The sequence below is a fragment of the Lissotriton helveticus genome, chromosome 5_1 (genome assembly GCF_964261635.1).
Source record: "Lissotriton helveticus chromosome 5_1, aLisHel1.1, whole genome shotgun sequence".
Taxonomy (NCBI): domain Eukaryota; kingdom Metazoa; phylum Chordata; class Amphibia; order Caudata; family Salamandridae; genus Lissotriton; species Lissotriton helveticus.
In genome coordinates, this window is record NC_136065.1 from 1818842591 (window position 1) to 1818861855 (window position 19265).

The 19265-nt window shown below is 47.0% G+C and overlaps 1 protein-coding gene across 2 annotated transcripts in view; it reads left to right on the forward strand.

The window, feature by feature from the left end:
• Positions 1-300: 300 nt before the first annotated feature.
• The window catches only part of FAM171A2 (family with sequence similarity 171 member A2), a 241041-nt gene continuing 222076 nt past the window's right edge, over positions 301-19265 (forward strand). Inside the window, exon 1 of one of the 2 annotated variants that reach the window (XM_078645170.1) lies at positions 301-628. In XM_078645170.1, coding sequence (XP_078501296.1) covers positions 517-628 — 112 coding nt within the window. In that variant the 5' untranslated portion in view covers positions 301-516. The remainder of the gene's footprint in view (positions 629-19265) is intronic. The other variant, XM_078645168.1, reaches the window with a different exon arrangement.

A 19265-nucleotide genomic window follows, 5' to 3' on the forward strand; every position in this document is an offset into this window, starting at 1 on the left:
GGAGCACCAAATTATGTGGCAGGGTTGACTAAATTATGCGGCAAGAAAAGCCAAATTATGCGGGATAATGTGGCAATTTTTTTTAATGGTATTATGCGGTTGCGAGTATTCCGTGTCTGTAGATATGCGGGCATCCATGGGCTGGAAGCTGTTCCCCGTTGTCTAGCGCCCATCACACGTCTGTAGGCGCGTTAGATTGTGCACAGCGCTGTGCGGCGTGCTCGTGCGCAGCTATCCCCGTGTCCTCCTTGAGATGGTGCTGGTTCTCCGCTCACGGATGGCTGCGTGTAAAGGGGGGAGCCGAACAATCACTATGTAACCGGATCTGCTCCAAGCCTGGCAGGGAGGCGGCTCTGTCTGTCCCTCTGTCTGTCCGTCCGTCTGTCGCAGCAGCGCTTCCCAGGCAGCAGCTCCGGGTGCTGTGCTCAGCGCTCCCTCTCCCGCAGCCTTGCTGTCCGGCCGCCCCCACCATGCTCGGCTGAGCAGGCTCCAGGGGGGCACGCCGGGGCTCCGAGGATGCCAGTGCGGGGGGGCTCGGCCCCCTCCCTCCTCACCCTCCTCCTCATCTTGCTGGGCATCGTCGGGCAGGGCGGGGGGCGCTCCCTGGCGGATCCTCCGAGCCCCCAAGGTGAGTGCAAGGCGGCGGCATGGGGGAGGGGCAGGCTATTGTCTGCTTTCTGTGATGGGTATGCACAGGGTATGGGGGCACCATCGCTCCTACCGGGAGGGGGCGGGGGTCAACGGGAGGGGATGCCCCCCACTGTGCCCGGTGCTGGCTGTGTATTATTAATGTGATGGTTGGCGGGGGGCGGAGGGCATTTCACCTCTACCCATATCTAGATATGAATGGTGGGCGGACCTCCCTCCAGGGTCCTCACACCTGGTCCACGGGGGTGGGGGGATAGGTGAGGAGGGCCCCTCACACTGAAGACTGGGGCGACTGCACTAGGAGGGCTGTTCATCTCACCCCCACCCGGGCAGATATGCGGAGGGTCGTTGGCCTCCCCCAGGGCTGGGTGTGGCTGGGACTCGCCTCCTTCACCCTGGGTGAGAAGAGCCCCCCCCTCCACCCCCCGCCCAGCCCCCAACACACACCCCGGCACTGGGAATGACACCCTCACCCATCAAAAGGGGTGTACGTAGTTGGGCTGTGATTTGTTTTAGATCGTGAGTGCGTGTGGTTGTGAGTGCGTGTGTCTGTGTGCGTGCGTTTGTGTGTGTCAGTGGTACATTAGATCTTCATGGTGGTGGGAGGAGCCCCCCCTTTACAATTTACAGCAGATCTGTAAAGTGCTGGGGGAGCACTCGGCTCTGTACGGGGGGGGCGTGTGTGTGTGGATTGGGGCGCGTTGGGGGGAGTTCATGGGGGTCTGTGATACATGCTGGGTGGTGGGCTTATCACGTGAGGGGGAGCGGCCTGAGCCTTGCTTGTTCAGGAAGCTTTGCAATACTGTAGCGTGTATGTAGCGCTTGATGTTTCTTTTATCGAGGTCACAAAGCGCTCTCCAGCGAGACCGTTAGTTCGGACCGGATCTTCCGGTGTTCGGTGAAGGGAGTTGTGTGACTCTTTCAGAAGACTTACACTTTTGTGTGTGTGTGTGCGTGCGTGCGTGCGTGTGAGGGGTCATGTGTTTCTTCACGGCCGCGATGGCCATGTGTTACCGTGTGGTTATAGCTACTCTCTAGGCCAGGCGGTCTCTGATATTGAAACGGACGGTGTGAGATTTACCCGGGAGGGTGGGCAGTGTGTCAGATACTTAGGATGGAGGGCAGTGTGTCAGTTACCCGGGAGCGCGGGACAGTGTGTGAGTGACCTGGGATTCAGGGACAGCGTACCTGATAGGGGGTGTACTATGGGCGGTCGGCGGGGTGAGCCCGGAACCTGGGCGGGAAGAGAGCGAATCTGGGCAGTGTTTGTTATATCATGGGAGGGAGGGAGGGACTGTGTGTCTGCTGTTTGGGGAGGGCAGTTTGTCACATGGAGGGGGCTGCGCGGTGTGTCTGTTACTTGGGAGTGAGGGTCAGTGTGATAGTTACTTAGCGGGGCATGGACAGTCTCTGGGAAGGAGGGTCCGTGCGCCTGGTGGGGAGGGAGGGTGTTTGTCGATTATAAGGAGGGCCTGGACATTGTGTCTGTAATAGGGGGTGGGGGCGCGGGAAGTTCTGCAGTGTGTGTGTAATATGGCGGAGAGGACCCGCTGCCCGGTGAAAGCAGTGTGGCTGGTACAAGGGTTAGCAATGTGTCTGTTATTGGGGGCAGGTAGTGTGTTAGTATACAGGGCTGTCCAGCGTAGGCGCAAGAGGGCTTGATCCACGCCTGATAACCACGGACTATAGACATTGTTGCATTTTCAATGGACTATAGTTATTTGACTTTATGTGAGTATCTTGGAGCCCTCGCAGCGACCAGGCCCTCCTGGGCCTACGTTGGGCCCCCGTGGCCTGGCGCGTCCGGACAGTGCGTGTGTGTCTGGAGCGGGCTGCGTGTCTGCGGACAGGAGTGGGCTGGGCAGATCTGCATCTGCTAGGGACAGCCGCAGGGCAGTGGCTGTCACAAAACCTTTGACTAGACGCACGCTACGGTTCGTCTTTACAATGTACAGTGTGTCTGTTACATGGTCTGGGGGAGGGCTGCAGAGCGCGGGAAAACAAACCCAGAAGGGGCTCTGATCTGTCTGTGGTGAGGAATGCTCTTTTTCTGTATTTGTGTGTATAGTTTTTGCGGTTCAAGTAATTCGAATTGGTTAGACTCAGTCCCCGGAATGATATAGCGCACATTCTGGCACAGTATGGCCTCATAGCGCTTTAGGCGGTCCATAGCGCTTCCCACACGTTTCAGTGTTACTATGACAGACAAAGGTCGGGGTCAGCTTGTCATGCTGTGTTCTGGTCATGTTCCTGGTTAGGAGGCGCCGCGCGTCTTGTTCATTGTTGAGCTGTGGGTGTCGGATTACGGTGTTTGAGGGTAAAGGTCGGCTCCGCCCACATTGTTCTGGTGTTTTCACGCAAAAAAGAAAATATTCTGGTAATGCAGAAAGGTGTTGTTTTCTGCCTCACCACTTTTACCATCTACCAGCCGCTACTGAAAAAATTGGTGCCTTCAGCCACGTGCTGTGTTGGCTGCTGCCACCTATGCTGTCACACTACCGTAGATTGGGGGTCGAGAAGGGATGTTTATAGACCACTAGGTATGTTCCCTAATACGAATATCAACACAATATATACCTATAGTCTAAAAATTGTGTCAGAAGCACCATAAGTGTGTCACTCCAAATACCCATAAGTGAAAGATTGATAGAGAAAGGGGGGAAGACAAGACATCCCTTAAGGATAAGATCCCTCACTCACCCGAAGGTGACATGCTTCATCATTGGGGTCCTCCTTACCAATGTTAAGACCTAGTCTACATTGGGAGCTGCTACTTCTGATGGATTTAAGGAAGTAGCTCAGAGATGTTTTCACTGATAAGGGCTAGGATGGTAATCCCAATGGGAGCTGAAGGGTGTAGTGAGGTGTGCAGCGCTGTGAAAAAAATATATATACACTAAGTGGTGAAGTTAAAACTGCCTAGGTGCAATCACAGAGTAATACTTTAATAGTGTGTTGTGCCTGACAGGATTAAAAGAAAGGTAACAGCACAGTGGTATGGATTTAGAACCACTGTCACTCGATGGTCGACATGTTTCAGCCTCTAGATCACTGCCCGTGTATCAAATGGCTTTCTTCAGGACCAGATTACATTAGTGATAATGCTGCTGCACTGTTTAGTGTAAAAATAGAAGTAGAATAATAAAGAAAATTTTATACAGAACCGGTATTCCTGCTTGTCTTTTCAGTCAGGTCATACCCAGGTATCCTTATCAGTAGGATATTCCTGCCTCACCTCTACCTGGCGAACTGCTCTGGAGGGAGGCCCCGCTCTGTCCGTCGGTACCTCGTCACCTTCGAGAGCAAGTCCCGGGAGCTGCCACCTATGTCCTGATGATGACCCTGTTATAAATGAAGTGTGGAGTCGAAACGTCAACTTTTACCAGAGGACCGATGCTTATGACTTTTCATTCAATAAACTTTTCACTTGAGTCTTGTATTTACAATTGTCCTTAACATCAGTTCCTAGGCTGTATATATTGTAAATATGCCCTTGTAACCTTGATTCGCGTATGTCACTTTACACTGCAGCGTTTGTGGAGCACCTACAACACAACATTTTCTACATAAATTGTGATATATTAACCAGTTACAAGATTAATAACCTATATGTATACACTGCACCGATAATAATTATTATACGGTTCTCACTGGCCTAAGGAGGATGGGCCTTCTCCCCTCTCCAAGGGGATCACTGTGTTCATATCTGGTCTGTTCTAAATAGCCAGGGGGTCCCTGCTGCATAGCTGTGGGCTGACTGTTCTCTAAAGCCCTGGGCTGTCTGTCTGTTGGCTGCGGGCTGTCTGTCCTTTATAGCTGTGGCCTCCCTGTTCCGTTTGGTTGTGGCCTGTCTGTTCTACATACATCGGGCTAGCTGGTCTATATTGCCTTGTTTGTTTATTTGTGGCCTGTCTGTTCTACATACATCGGGCTAGCTGGTCTATATTGCCCTGTTTGTTTATTGGTGGCCTGTCTGTTCTACATACATCGGGCTAGCTGGTCTATATTGCCCTGTTTGTTTATTGGTGGCCTGTCTGTTCTACATACATCGGGCTAGCTGGTCTATATTGCCCTGTTTGTTTATTGGTGGCCTGTCTGTTCTACATACATCGGGCTAGCTGGCTTATATTGCCCTGTTTGTTTATTGGTGGCGTGTCTGTTCTTATATACAGTGGGCTGGCTGACCTATATTGCCTTGTTTGTTTATTTGTGGCCTGTCTGTTCTATATACATCGAGCTAGCTGGCCTATATTGCCCTGTTTGTTTATTTGTGGCCTGTCTGTTCTACATACATCAGGCTAGCTGACCTATAGTGCCCTGTTTTGTTTATTGGTGGCCTGTCTGTTCTATATACATCGAGATAGCTGGCCTATATTGCCCTATTTGTTTATTTGTGGCCTGTCTATTTTATATACATTGAGCTAGCTGGCCTATATTGCCCTGTTCTGTTTATTGGTGGCCTGTCTGTTCTATATACAACAGGCTGGCAGGGCTATATTGCCCTGTTTGTTTATTTGTGGCCTGTCCTACATACAGCGAGCTGGCCGGCCTATATTGCCCTGTTCTGTTGAGTTGTGGTCTGTCTGTTCTACATACAGCAGGCTGGCAGGGCTATATTGCCCTGTTCTGTTGAGTTGTGGCCTGTCTTTTCTATATACGGTGGGCTGGCCTATATTGCCCTGTTTGTTTATTTGTGGCCTGTCCTACATACAGCGGGCTGGCTGGCCTATATTGCCCTGTTCTGTTTAGTTGTGGCCTGTCTGTTCTACATACAGCGGGCTGGCTGGCCTATTTTGCCCTGTTCTGTTGAGTTGTGGCCTGTCTTTTCTATATACAGTGGGCTGGCTGGCCTATATTGCCCTGTTTGTTTATTTGTGCCCTGTCTGCTCTAATACCACTTTGGTCAAACATGCCATTGGTGAGTGTCATTTGAACTGATGGGGGAATGGACGCCTTGATGGGTGTATGTATGCGGCATATGAGTTTCTTCCATACCCTGCAGATCATTATACACCTGGGACCAGCATCATGTGATACAAAGTTTAATGCTCTGTCGATGAGGTACTCCGCACCTATGATCAGTGCTTCTTGCCGAAATGCTTTGGGGTTAGATTCTGGGCACTTATTGTCAGTAATAATCGCACTGCACTGCACTGCATTTCGTGAGTGTGTCTTGGAGAAGGTGGACTTTGTATGATGGGCACCCATGCCCACGTACGCACCACGCAGCATTGGTCCCAGGGAGGCACTCTGTGGCAGGTGTGTCCCAAAGCGGTATGGCCAGAGATGTAGCCTGTCTATTCTCTATAGGTACAGCCGTTCCATTCCACAATCTATAGTCTGGTTCTTGTATACAGATGTGGGCGGTTCATTCTATGAGCAGGGCCTGTTTCTACAAAGAAGACTTCCTGCCCACACATGAGGGGTCTGCATTACATACAGGTGGTTAACAATTAGCGCTTCCTTGCTCCCCAGCCAGGCTTGCACTATACTATTTTATATATATCTTCACAGTCCTTTTTTAACCCACAACCTGCCCTCCTGCTGCTGTCTCTTGTCCCACACCACCCTCCTCCCTCATGTTGCTTGCCGCCTTCCAACCCCTGGCTGGTTTATTTTTTACATGTTCCACAGCGGCGCAGGCTGCTGTGTATCATGGCTTAAAGAGAAAAAAGCGCTATGATGCGGTCAACGCTAGCCGTGCCATAGCGCTTTTCTATTTTTAACTTTAAGCCATGTTGCATGCAAAAAAAACATTGACAAAGTAAATCTCAGATACAGGAAACCTATTGACTTTGGCACTGCTTGTAAAACGTCTTAGTCTGCGGTCTGATGGTGTCCTAGCGGCAGGTGTGCTGAGAACCATCAGAGATGCTGACCTTGTCTGCAGGATGAGCGAGGGTGCGGGTCGTAACGGGTTTGTAAATGATGCAAATGCTTTGGATGATGGAGCGGGCCAGTGATGGCAGCCATTGGAGTTCCATCAGGATGGGGGGGATGTGATCATACCTCTTCAGGCCCTGGATGAGACGTGCGTTGCGTGTAGGATGCCCTTAAGAGGTGCCAGTGCGGAGTCTGGGAGGCCATGAAACAGAGCATTACCACCAATCAAATGCAAGAGTATGAGGGCGTATACAGCAGTTCTAAGTCGCTTGCTGAAAGAAACAGCTTTATGGAACTTTAGAATCGTGAGCTGGTAACAGGTCTTTGGGGCATATCAACAATAGACAGAGATAAACATCGCAAAGCGCGCTTACCGATTTTTTATTTATCGCCGTCTATCGCTGGAATTTACTACCCGGTTAGCGCGTTATTAACAACGCGTTTCTCCAGGGTGATAAAATTCCAGCGATAGGGGGGAAATGGCAAAACCATTGCTGGAAAACCAGTGTTGATCTCCGAATACGGAGATAACCTTGCTGATACGACCCTGTGATTGTATCACCATAATCCACCCCCAATGTGAAACATACATAACTCATGTTTTTTTGTAGACGACTAGAAGCAGCGTTAAGGGCAAGTTAGCGCTGAAAAGAATATCGCTACGCCAGACGGGGCTGCGTTGTAAATATCGCAAAGCCCCGTTAGCGATATTTCACAATTAAGTTTTCACGAGGCACGCCCACCTTGCATCTCATTAGGGATGCGAGGCGGCAAGAAACCGGGCGCTAATGCAAGGAAACACACGCTAGCATGTCCTTGTAGATAGAGCGATAATATTATCACCGCTTTTCGTCTGAAAATGGACGCTAAAGCGGCGATAATATTATCGCCAGCCCTTGCTAATATGGCCCTTTGGTCTTTTGGTAACGTGTCCCTTGAGGGTGGGCTGGTGTCCAGGGTGGATCCAAGGGGCTAGGTGCTCAGTCAAAGTTGCAGTTTGAAGCTATGAAGGCTCTGTTGTAGATGGAGATGTTGTACGTGTATATATATATATATATACATATATATATATATACATATATATAAATTTATAATGCAGAGTGAGAGCATAGATAATGGGCAATCATGCATTATGAGTCTATATTGTCTCTGACGGTTTCCGCCACGAGACCGCAGGCTCTGGGTTTTCTTTCAGATGTCATCAGAACCCAGAGATCCACTGTTGAGCCATAAAGGGCATGATACCCATTACGCGTTTGCCATATTTCAGATACATTTAACCTAACATTGCTGGAATAATGGCTGTTCCTATTGGTTAGAAACCCAGACTCCTGATTTTTTTTCCAGACCTCGGTGCCCCGTTTAGTGCAGAGCTCACGATGCCGGGCATCACGCGACTGCCAACATGTAAACATGGGAAGTCCTGGTACTGCTCTCGTAATAGTGTGCACATGCATCTTCTTTCTGTGAGTGAGCTGTGCTGACTGCTGTGTCAGCATGATTGCTGCTTACAGAAGTCTGGAGGCAGCCAGAGTCCCAAGGCGCACGGTGCAGAGATCCAAAATGAACGAAAGAATGACCAAACATACTGTATGAAGTACTTGAGAAAGGGATCCATCTCTTTGAGGTTCTTGTGTATAGAAACAGCCCTGCGAAGAGTGTGTGTCCGGTGTTGAGTCCAAGGTGAACATACCACGAGGCCGTGATATGTGATCACAGACCATATGAAGCCCTGTTCTCCATTAGTAACATGTTTCCTCAGCGCTTTAGTAACCGAAGTGGCCGCCGTTCCCTCCTAGTGGTGCCCCGCCACACTAAGGCTGTACTATGAGCTGCCAGAATCCAGTGTGAGGTTTTGACTAGGTGTGGGGAGTCCCTCCTATCTCAAGTTTGCACTTGAAAACGAGGCATACAATGCGGCATGGGTGTGTTAAGCACCACATTCTGCATGTTTTGCATCTTTATGGCCCTTTGTTAGGTCTTGGCTGTCATAAGGTGTCATGGAAACACAGCAAGAGTATGAATTTGGAATGCTGAGGCCTGCTTACATGTTTGCTCCCACAAGGATAATAATTCAAATCCAAACAGGGCCTAAGGGTGACATCTCTACCCAGGAAATAAGCAACCCCTTTCTCCCGGTAAGGAACTTCTTTCCTCAGCACCCGAAAGCCACCAGTTACTTTCCCTATTTTTAATACACTTTTGCCGGCCCTGCTAGCATTAATGAGGCTCTTGGCCCCTCTTTCTAAGCCCTAATACTGAAGGCTTCCCAAGGCATCATGAGGAAGCGTCTGAGAACCTGAAGTTTCTACACTTTGATGACGCCGGTGCTACCAAAGCAGCATATGCCTTGTTTACTATTGGATAGAGATGGCAGAAGGCGGCTTAGTGCTGTAGATGCCAGTCACTGGGGTTTGTCTGTAAGTGACTGCAGGTCCCTCAGGAAGGATCTTCGGCAAGTCTCTAGCAGTCCTCGCTTCAGTACCTCCACCGTCAAGCAGTGCGACCCCTCATGCCTCAATCAGGGCGATTAGAGGACACCAATACAACTTCTAAGCTTATTGTACCCTGTTTATTTGCACAACAGGTTAGTCAGGCTTCATACGCTAAGGGCCATTGAGCGACTGAGATCATTGGTCAAGTTTCTGTGTTTAGATCATTGAGCGACAAAGATCACTGGTAAAGTTTCTGTGTTCTAGATCATTGAGCGCATTGGTAAAGTTTCTGTGCTCTAGGACATTGAACGACAAAGATCATTGGTCAAGTTTCTGTGTTCTAGATCATTGAGCGCATTGGTAAAGTTACTGTGTTCTAGATTATTGAGCACATTGGTAAAGTTACTGTGTTCTAGATCATTGAGCGCATTGGTAAAGTTTCTGTGTTCTAGATCATTGAGTGCATTGGTAAAGTTTCTGTGTTCTAGGGCATTGAATGACAAAGATCATTGGTGAAGTTTCTGGGTTCTAGGACATTGAACGACAAAGATCATTGGTCAAGTTTCTGGGTTCTAGGTCATTGAGAGACAAAGATCATTGGTCAAGTTTCTGTGTTCTAAGTGCCTGAGCGACAAAGATCATTGGTTACGTTTCTGGGTTCTAGATCATTGAGAGACAAAGAACATTGGTCATGTTTCTGTGTTCTAAGTCCCTGAGCGACAGAGATCATTGGTCAAGTTTCAGTGTTTTAGGTTCTACTTCCTGTTTTTTTGCTACATTCACTGGACCTCGATTAACCTGGAGTCATGAGTAATCGCCTCTCTTGAGTCCCTTGGTATATCAGTTTATGTTGTTATTCCAACTTTTGCCCACCTAAGGCAGGTAGGGCACGTATTTCTCTTTCACAAGGTTGACTGTACGTCAAGTTTTCAGGGTTGTTCGCCTGCAGCTCAGCGAGCCGCACACTGAGGCGTCCAGCATAGTTCAGCACCTAAGCTATTTCTATAAGGCAGATATATGATGACATTTGCTATCTGGAGTCCTTCGCAGTGGAGGCATAGCGCAGGGCCAGCAGCTTGGTACTCGATTGAAGAGTAATGACTGTGACGAGGAAGGCCGATGAGGAGGTAATGGCTCGATTACTTACCGGCATGCTTCACTACTACAGGTTCAATTCCTTGTCTTCATAATCTAAAAACCTGCCCTTTGGTCTCCAAAATGCAGGCCGGACCCGCCAGCCATTGAGCCTAGTTGTGTTTACGGGGGAGAGTGGCGTGGGTCCACTTTATTAACAAAGTGGTGTGGTGTAGGTTTCAAAAAATGGGAAAGAAACTGGCACTTTAAGAGTTTGCTACTAAGCAGGTTCAAGTGAACGATGGCTGTCAGATAATTAGGAGTGTGATAAAGAAAACTGGGACTGCGAGTAATTAGGATTACTCATAAGTAATCGGGCCAGTGCATCCAAGCTTTCGGACACAGCATGGCATGCACCAATGAGAGAACAAAATATAGAAATATAGACTAGTGATTAATAATGAACAGGAAATAATGAACAGGAAATAATGAACAGGAAATAGCTTCAGATTGCTTCAGATAGCGTAAAATAGACATAGCATAAAATAGAGTGAGGACTGGAATTTGGAAATTGTATATAAAGACATAAATCCAAGTTTCGCATCCGAGAATGGAAAATAACATATTTTCCCCTGTTCTAAGGTACAACAAATCCAGAAAAATGTGTTTTTGTTCTGCACTTAATTTCCACCCAAATGCACTTGAATTGGTGTACCTGAAGGAGTAAGAGTGAGCTCACCTGAGTCTGTCCACCTAGTCCACACTTAGTGACCCGCAGCAGGGCAGGCTTGCAAGCTGTCATCTCCTGTTCTCCTGCAATAAATTTTTAGGTATGGCATAGAAACAGCTTTCTCTGTATTTCAATTCTATGTTGAGTTTTTCCAAAACTGTAACCAGAGTAGAATACCTAAAGTACAGAGTCAGGTCACCATGCAAGGTGAGAATCCGACTATAGATAGAGCACGAACCCATAATCGAGCTGTGCATCAGGCCTCTCTAAACATCAAAACACATATCTAAAGGGGTAGACGCAGAAGGGAGACAGCTTTCTCTGTTCTGACAGCCTCACTTCGAAAAATATCTATATATCATCAATAAAATAATACATACATAGAGGAGCTTTTGGTGAGGCCTCATTATGTTGCTTCTGCCCACCACAGCACACAGCACCACAGCACACAGCACCAGAGCACACAGCTCGAGGAAGTGGGCCATTCTACTTCAGCCATTAGTACTTCCACTGGGAGTGGCAGCATTTTGCCGGCTCACAAGTGCACTGCTGCCCAACATGAAGGGCACTTCAGTGCTGGGGCTGGTTGGCCAATGCTTTACTTCTGACATTGTTTTTTTTCTTTCCATTCTTTATCCTCTGTTTTTAGTCAATCCAGTGTATTTAAAATATGTAGTTAGAATAACTCAAAGCTAACAGAACCTTTTCTGTCAACCATTACAAAACATAGTTTCCTGTGATATCCATTAAAACTTAAAAGGTTCTACATCTGTTCTAAGCACATCTGCCTGCTAGGAAGCACCCGCTATGGTAACTTTATGTAGTAACATTTTATTCCAAACATATGTGCACCAAATGTAGGTGTACTATCAACGATATGCAGTTACTGTAGAAAGGGGGGGAGGTTGGAAGCCCACAAGAATTCAGATATGTGGCTCCGATCCGTCAGGAGGAAGAGCCCTCACACACCCCAGGGTAGAAGAGTCACAGGTAGGTCGTATGTGACCAACTGTGGTCGTACGGCATTTAGCAGAACCCCTCTGCCGACAATCGGATCATTGACTGAATACTCCAAGATATAACATATACTTTGTGTGAACGGCTCTTAAAAAAACGCACACACTGACTGACCCACCCCTGCAGTGATTATTATTGACATTAGAAAGGCAAGAAACATGTTGACCTTTATGTCATTTTGGGAGCCAACATGGACCATTGTATCCATCTTTGGCCATCACTTGTTTTTAATATAACAAAGCGATCCAGATATTACAATTTTCTTTCGGATTAGCCTTAGTTATTTTTAACTTACTCCACACCAACGTACTCACTCTATCACACTCACACAGCGTACCTCACTCTTCACGTCGGCAATGAAAAGTAATCCGGGAAAGAGCCCCCCTGAGAAGCCTGTTGGACATTGCAGCGCCGGCCCAACGAGGAGTTGTCCGACGATGAAGCCTGACACCCCTGGGGGTGTGAGATCTTGCTCCTGGTGGATCAGATCCCCTGATCTGGATTCTCATGGGCTTCCAACCTGTCAACCCTTTCTATAGGAACCACATACCATTGATAGTACTGATAATTTGAGACATACATGCTGGACCTTTGTTCACCCTCTGTCCCTCTCTTTATGGACTCACCAAATTAAGGTGCCACAATGTTTACATTTTTCTTCATCTTTTTATAGCTGATGTTTGCAAATGTAAAGTATTAAAAAGTTTAACCACCGCACCAGCTTACCAAGGGCAGACCTATCGCCATTGCCACTTGTTTTAGGTGATGGCTGCCTGACTCCTGTGTGTACTACGGACTAAGTATGCTGTTTTGCAGTTATCTTGTGGACATGAATCTATTCTATGTAAGCTATTTTTCAGAAAGCTGTTTTATACAAGGTACCATTTTGATAACAACTTTATTTACAAGGGCTGAGGGAGGAATAATACACTAAGGGGCGGTTTTACAAGCCCCCTGCGCAACCAGTACATCACTTTTTGTGATGTAATGGAGGCGAATTTCACTTCTCCATATTTACAAGGAGAGGAAACGCCACCCTGCGTGACTTTTCCTCTCCTTGTAAATATGGGTCCTTCACATGCACCACTTTGCGTGGAAAGGGTGTTTCATGGGTGTTGCTGTGGGTGTTCCCACGCAACACCCATGGAACGAGACACATTTCCAGATTTACAAGGAATCGTGAATCTGGAAATGCGTGTCAATGTTATGCCTCCCCAGGGGGGGGAGTAGCAAGGCGCAACGAGGAGAAATGTTTTAATTTCTCCTTGTTTTTTCCTCTTTCAAAGTGTGCTGCATTCTACAGCACGCATTGAAAGAGGAAAAGGCCTGTAGTGATTGTTTTTGTGCAGGAAAGTGCCCCTTCCTGCACAAAAACAATCTCCCCATGACGCAGGCATCCTTGCACCATGGTGCAAGGATGCCTGCGCCGGCACATGGCTGCAGTTTGTGCGCCTGCGCTGGGAAGAGCATAGGAATGCGACATATTATTGTAAATATGTTGCATTCCTGTGCTTCGGATTTGCCGCAGAGCGGTGCAGCCAAAGGGCTTGGTTGCCACATTGCGGCACTTGCTTGTAGATCTGCCCCTACGTTTTCATTAGATAGGAAACAGCATTGTGTTGGGTGCCCTGGCAAAATAGTGAATGTACTTGGAGTCACAACTATACTTTTGAAACACCTTCCCAAAGTCATGTGGAATAACAAAATAGAGAAAACTATAGTGCGAAAGGTATACTCATGCTATACTCCTGCAATGTGATGTTGTTGGCATTTCAATGTCGTTAGTCTAGCACAGCGGTTCTTAACTTTCTGAATTATGTGAACCCCCACTGAATCATTACTGCTATATAGGGATGCCCATTGAGTCATTTTTGGATGCTGGGGCCCCCGGTCTCAGGAATTCCTCTGATTTAAGCCTCAAATTGATACACAAAAATATAGAAACAAGCGCTAAATATGTGCTCCAATATTGATTTTTTTATTTTTAAATCACAATCAAAATTAGAAATTTTTAAACAAATTTCAATTTTGATTCTTTATTTGGGTACACTCTAAAATGTAATTTATTACATTTAACATAATTTTATTTTGTAAAACAGTTCCGGACCCCTTGAATAGGCCTTGTGGACCCGCAGAGGTCTTCGGACCACCGATTAAGAATAGCGGTGGGCATAACTCGCGCAATTCTGTGTAGCATAATCATGCAGAATTACTTAAGAATGCCACGAGATTACACTGGAATTACACAACAAGAGTAATTCTGTGTTTAGCGAAAATTCATTGTGCAAATTGCCCCCACCCCCACGCGTCCAAAATGGACGCAAGGATACATTTTGGGCTAAAAAATATTGCTAAATGCAAAAGAACACAAAATGGAAGGTTCGCTAAATGTGCTCTTGGGGTAGGATTTTTCCTCAATTTACTCTGAGCATTTAGTGCTATTTTCTTAGTGCATAATGATGCACCATTGCGTCCAAAATGGACCCATGCATCCATTTTCCAATAAGCAGCAGAACACGAATTGTGAGCGCAACCGGGTGCTTGCGCTCGCTAAAAGTGCTCTTTCAGTAGGATTTTTCCCCTAAAATTGCTCTTAATTATGCAAGCAGGAGTAATTGCGCGGTTATTGGTAATTCTGACTCAAAGAGTAGCGCAGAATTACTGAACTTACTCTGATTACTCCGGTGTAATCAAAATTCTGCCCAGCCTAATTAAGAACCACTGGTCTAACCTCTTAGTGCTGTTGGCTGCTTGGCGTCCTGACTGTCGCCTGAGTGGTCTTGTGAGGATGTGTTCTGGGTGTTGTGTTCTGTTCTTCTGTGGTTGGTTTGCAATATCATGTTCGGTGGTGAGCTGAGCGTGTGATTTTGTGTCTGGGAGCGATGCCAGAGGCATTTACAAGTTGCTTATACATCTCTTATGTGGTAACATGGTCTTTGTCTGGAGATTTGGAGACAATCTATGCCTGGTGTTTCTGGCTGTGTGATCGTGTGAGTGTGTCTCGCTGGCTATTTGCACATCTTGTTGGGGTCAATGTGATGTGTGATGTATTCCATGCCGCAGACATCAGCTCTGTGGTTGTAATGGGTCACACAAGAGGCATAGCTTGCCTACCTTGATATCCTCCTACAGCTACCCACCCTTATGTTATATCAGTCATATTATGCTTCGACGTTGTATCATTGCGTTTACTGTTTGTCGTCTCTGGTGACGTCACAGATTGGGGTCAGTGGGGACTTCATCCGTCAGTGCCATTTGAGATGTTTTGAGTATTATCAAGAGTACCTGATTGCATAGCGACTCTTGTTTGGAACTTTCAGCTTCTGCCTGGCATTAGCTGAAGTTACTTTGCTGAACGTGACGCACTTTTTCATATGTGCTGATACTATTTAGTTTAAATCAAATTTTTCTAGTGATTGAGCAGATCAACATTTTCAACGTAATAAAATGCTCAGTGATGCAAACAGACTTCGGAGCGAGTCATTTCTCGTTAGGTGTAGTCATTTAAAAAATGTAATTTTAACTGAATTAATTTGATTGATTTGATAATCGCCACACTTTGATACAACTTCACCTTTAGTTGAGAAGTGGACATGGCCGTTTTATGCTGTTTCGTCTGTGATGCAAAAAAAAAATGGAGAAGACGCTAAAAATGCACGAATTGGCCTCGTGACCCCTGCGCCTCAGAGTGGAAAGACCACAGAGGTGCAGTGAGACCACCTCATTGCCTCTGCATCGGATGACTCTCATCCACGCCTTTCTACTTCAAGAAGAAAAGCAGCAGTCAGGCTCTAACTTCAAGAACAAAAGCAGCCGCCAGGCCCTAACTTCAGGAACAAAAGGAGCCGTCAGGCCCTAATTTCAGGAACAAAAGCAGCAGTCAGGCCCTAACTTCAAGAACAAATGCAGTGGTCAGGCCCAGGCCTCCAGAAAAAAACAAGCACTGGCAAAGCCAATAGGTCTCACCGATGCAGAGCCATTAATTTTAGCCATGTTGGAGAGCAGTATGGTTGCTGTGCCGCTTGGCTAAAAGTTAGAAGAAAAGTGCTATGATGACGGCTTCGTTATAGATGTTTTTAGGTCTCGCGACCTGTCAATGCGCATGCGCATTGAGCAGGAGCGAGACTATAGGGGCTTAAACAGACTTTAACTAACTGGCGATTTGATGCTGTGACCGTGCGCTTTTAGGTCAATGCGAAAGCGCATTGACCTAAAATGCGCGTGCACAGCATCAAATCGCCAGCCATCTGTTCCCCAGCAGCTCTTCCCGCTCTGCCCCACAAGCTTCCCCCAGCGTGCGCTCTGCCTGAGCCGTACTCCTCCCACACCTTTGAAGTGAAGCTTAGCTTCACTTCAAAGGCCCCTGCTGCTTCACACCCTCATGCCGCTCTCCCCGCTCCACCCCCTCCCCTGCCCGCCGTGTCGCATTTCTCCTCCCCACAGCAATGCCCTCCGTCTTGTTTCTCTTATCTTTGGCATCTTGCATGATCATGTACTGCATCTATGGCTGTGCACGCTCAGCACTTCCCAGCCAGAGGTTTGTCTTTGTGATCTAGCTCATGATTATAGTTTTAGTTTAGTTGTATAGATCTTTAAGTATAGATGTTTAAGTTAAAGGAAGAAGGTTTTTTACTGGCGTACTGGAAAAAATTCTTCATTTGTTGTGTTGAATCCGGCTTGTTTTAGTAATGACTTTACATCTAAATCATACTTGCTCTGTGATAGTGAAGGGCTGTTTAAAAACGCGGTAAATGCGAATGGGTTTTGATGGTGCCATTTCCACCTCATTCCAGGGCTCATTGCAACATTGTTCACTCTCTCTGTAATGGTGAACTTCATCTTGATTGATCTGTGCTGTCCCTCCACCCCTGCCTGCGTAATTTTTCCTCCATTCCCACATTGTGTCTCCCTGCCACGTTGCTCCCAGTGCTTCTTTGCTTCGTCCTTCCATGCCCTCTCTGAATATGCCCCAGGGGCCACAACCCTGTCTCCTATTCTTCTTTCCACTATGTCTTACTTGTCACTCTGTATCTCCCTACTGCTGCCCTGCTGTTCCTTTCGACATGTTTCCTCTGTCTCCTTTACCCATCCATGCACCCCCTTACCAGAGATTCCCATGTCCCTCCCGAATCTGACTATGACCACTCCCTTTATGACTCTCATCCACGCCTTTCTACCATGGGGGTGTTCACTGTGGCCCCGCCTCAAATCCTCATCTCTGCTTCTTCCTGCTCACCCTGATCTTCCTCTTCTAATCACATGCGCCCTTTTAAACTTTGTCCTTCCTTCCCTCCCCCTCTCAACATGTCTTCCTTCCCTCGCCCGCCTCAACTTCCCCACGCCCTGCTCGTTAACCCTTCTAAAATACCACGGGCTGCCCTGACCAGCCAGGCAGGGCTCATTTGCCACGCTCATTTTCGGGTGACAGTTAGCAATTAGAATTTCACTTTTGAAAAGTGCTGGTCACTCAGGGAGCGTGCATATTTCCCACATAAAATTGAGATGAATGAGTTGCTCACAGGGTTTAACTCTATTACAGGGTTAGTTTTAAAGTTTATTTTATGTCAACAAATATTTCCGCACTAAACTACAAACTACAGTTAGTTTGGACCAATGGATGGAGGGTATTCATTTCTAAAGGGAGACCCAGAGCGATTGGTCACCAAGGACGCTGTGTTGCAATCCTGTGCATTCTGGGAGTAATAGTCCAAAGGCATTACGGTTAATATACCTGACCTAAAGCACAGGAAAACATGATTTATGAAAGAACATAGTTGTCAAGTTCTCAGTTTGCTTATGTGACATTTCCCTGTTCACAGGGCTTTAAGTGGGATAAAAAAAGCGGGTGGGGTCTCTCAAAGGGGCGTGGTCAATATTAAGGGCCTGGCTTAAAAACACCTAAGCTCAAAATCTGTGCTTAGCATAGTGTGCCGCCCCACTGGTAGTTTGCTGCTTCTATCATTGCATCCAGATATATAATACAAGTAACATTACACCTACAGCAATCCAGGACTATTTGCTTTCTCAGTGGGTATTAGTTGCATAAGATAAACAAGCATTAACGATGCAATAGGTCTCGCCTTTCATTAAGTTAAAGCCATTTGCTTTGCTATACAATACCATCAGCAAAGGAAATGGATTTAATTTAATCAAAGGCGAGACCTATTGCATTTTCAATGCTTGTTTCTTCTTATGGTGGGTGGGCAATATGGACAGCGGGAGTGAGGGTGGAAGGAAACTGACAAATGAGACCTAAAGCAACCATCAAATTAGACCATGTGCTCTCTGCAGGGACCAACAACTTCAACAAGCCAGGTGAGCTTCTTTTTTTTTGCAGAGTTTTATATAGCGCGAACTAGACCCGAACCGAATCAGGTATCAGAGTGCTTTACATAGCACCAGTTACGTTACATGAGGACGGACACACATTCATTTTAGGCACGGGGAGATTAAGTGATTTGCCCAGAATCACAGGAGGTTTTGGCGTCGTTACCGAGACTCGTTAGGCCAATTCCTCTCCCCTTCTGTAAAGTGTATGTTGAATCCCAAAAGCAAAGTGAGGACATAGGCCATATCAGTTCTTGCTTACCACTAAAGGTTCCACATAAAATCAGAAATTTGCCCAGAGAGGTAGGTATATCTCTAGGATTGCTTGTTAGTTCATGGCGCTGGGACATGGCCATGGAAACCTTTGAAACACATTCAGCATCCTTTTCGGAATTCAGCGTCCCATATTATTTCAAACTTTTAAGGCGTGTGCCTTAATACCAACATAACTGGTTAATCTTGAAAATCAGTTATTTTTAAAATGAAGGTTTTGGCTAAAATGTTCAAATTATTGTTACATGTCTATTGGAATTCTTATAAGCAAATGAAAAATCAGATTAAGGTTTAGTGCAAGTCACTGTCAGAATTTAGTGACAATTTCAATCTCGACTAATTTTAAAGTCACAGTTTGCAGAATTATTTGCAAATGCTTGTCATGCTTGATCTGTCGGCGGCCTTTGACACCGTCCCCCACGAGATGCTTCTCGCCAGACTTTATGACATCGGTCTGAGGGGGATGGTGCTTGATTGGTTTTCATCTTTTCTGGAGGGCCGCCGACAAACGGTCTGGGCCTCTCCGAGCTCCGCCGAGATGCCGCCATTGGGAGTCGGTGTTCCGCAGGGCTCTGTGTTGAGCCCGACTCTCTTTAACATCTTTATGACACCGTTGGCGGCACTGGTGGAGTCTTTTGGGGCCCAGATCGTGTCCTACGCTGATGACACGCAGGTGATCTTCACGTGTGGGAAAGATCAGGCTTTCGATGGGGAGAATATCCGGGGCTGTCTGGAGTTGGCCTTCAGCTGGTTCCAGTCGAACGGCCTCAAGGCCAATTCCAATAAATCGGAGGTGTTGTTCTTCGGTTGCTCCCATGACCCCGACTGGCGGGCCTGGTGGCCCACAGATATGTGTCCTCCTGCCTTGGCATCGCTGG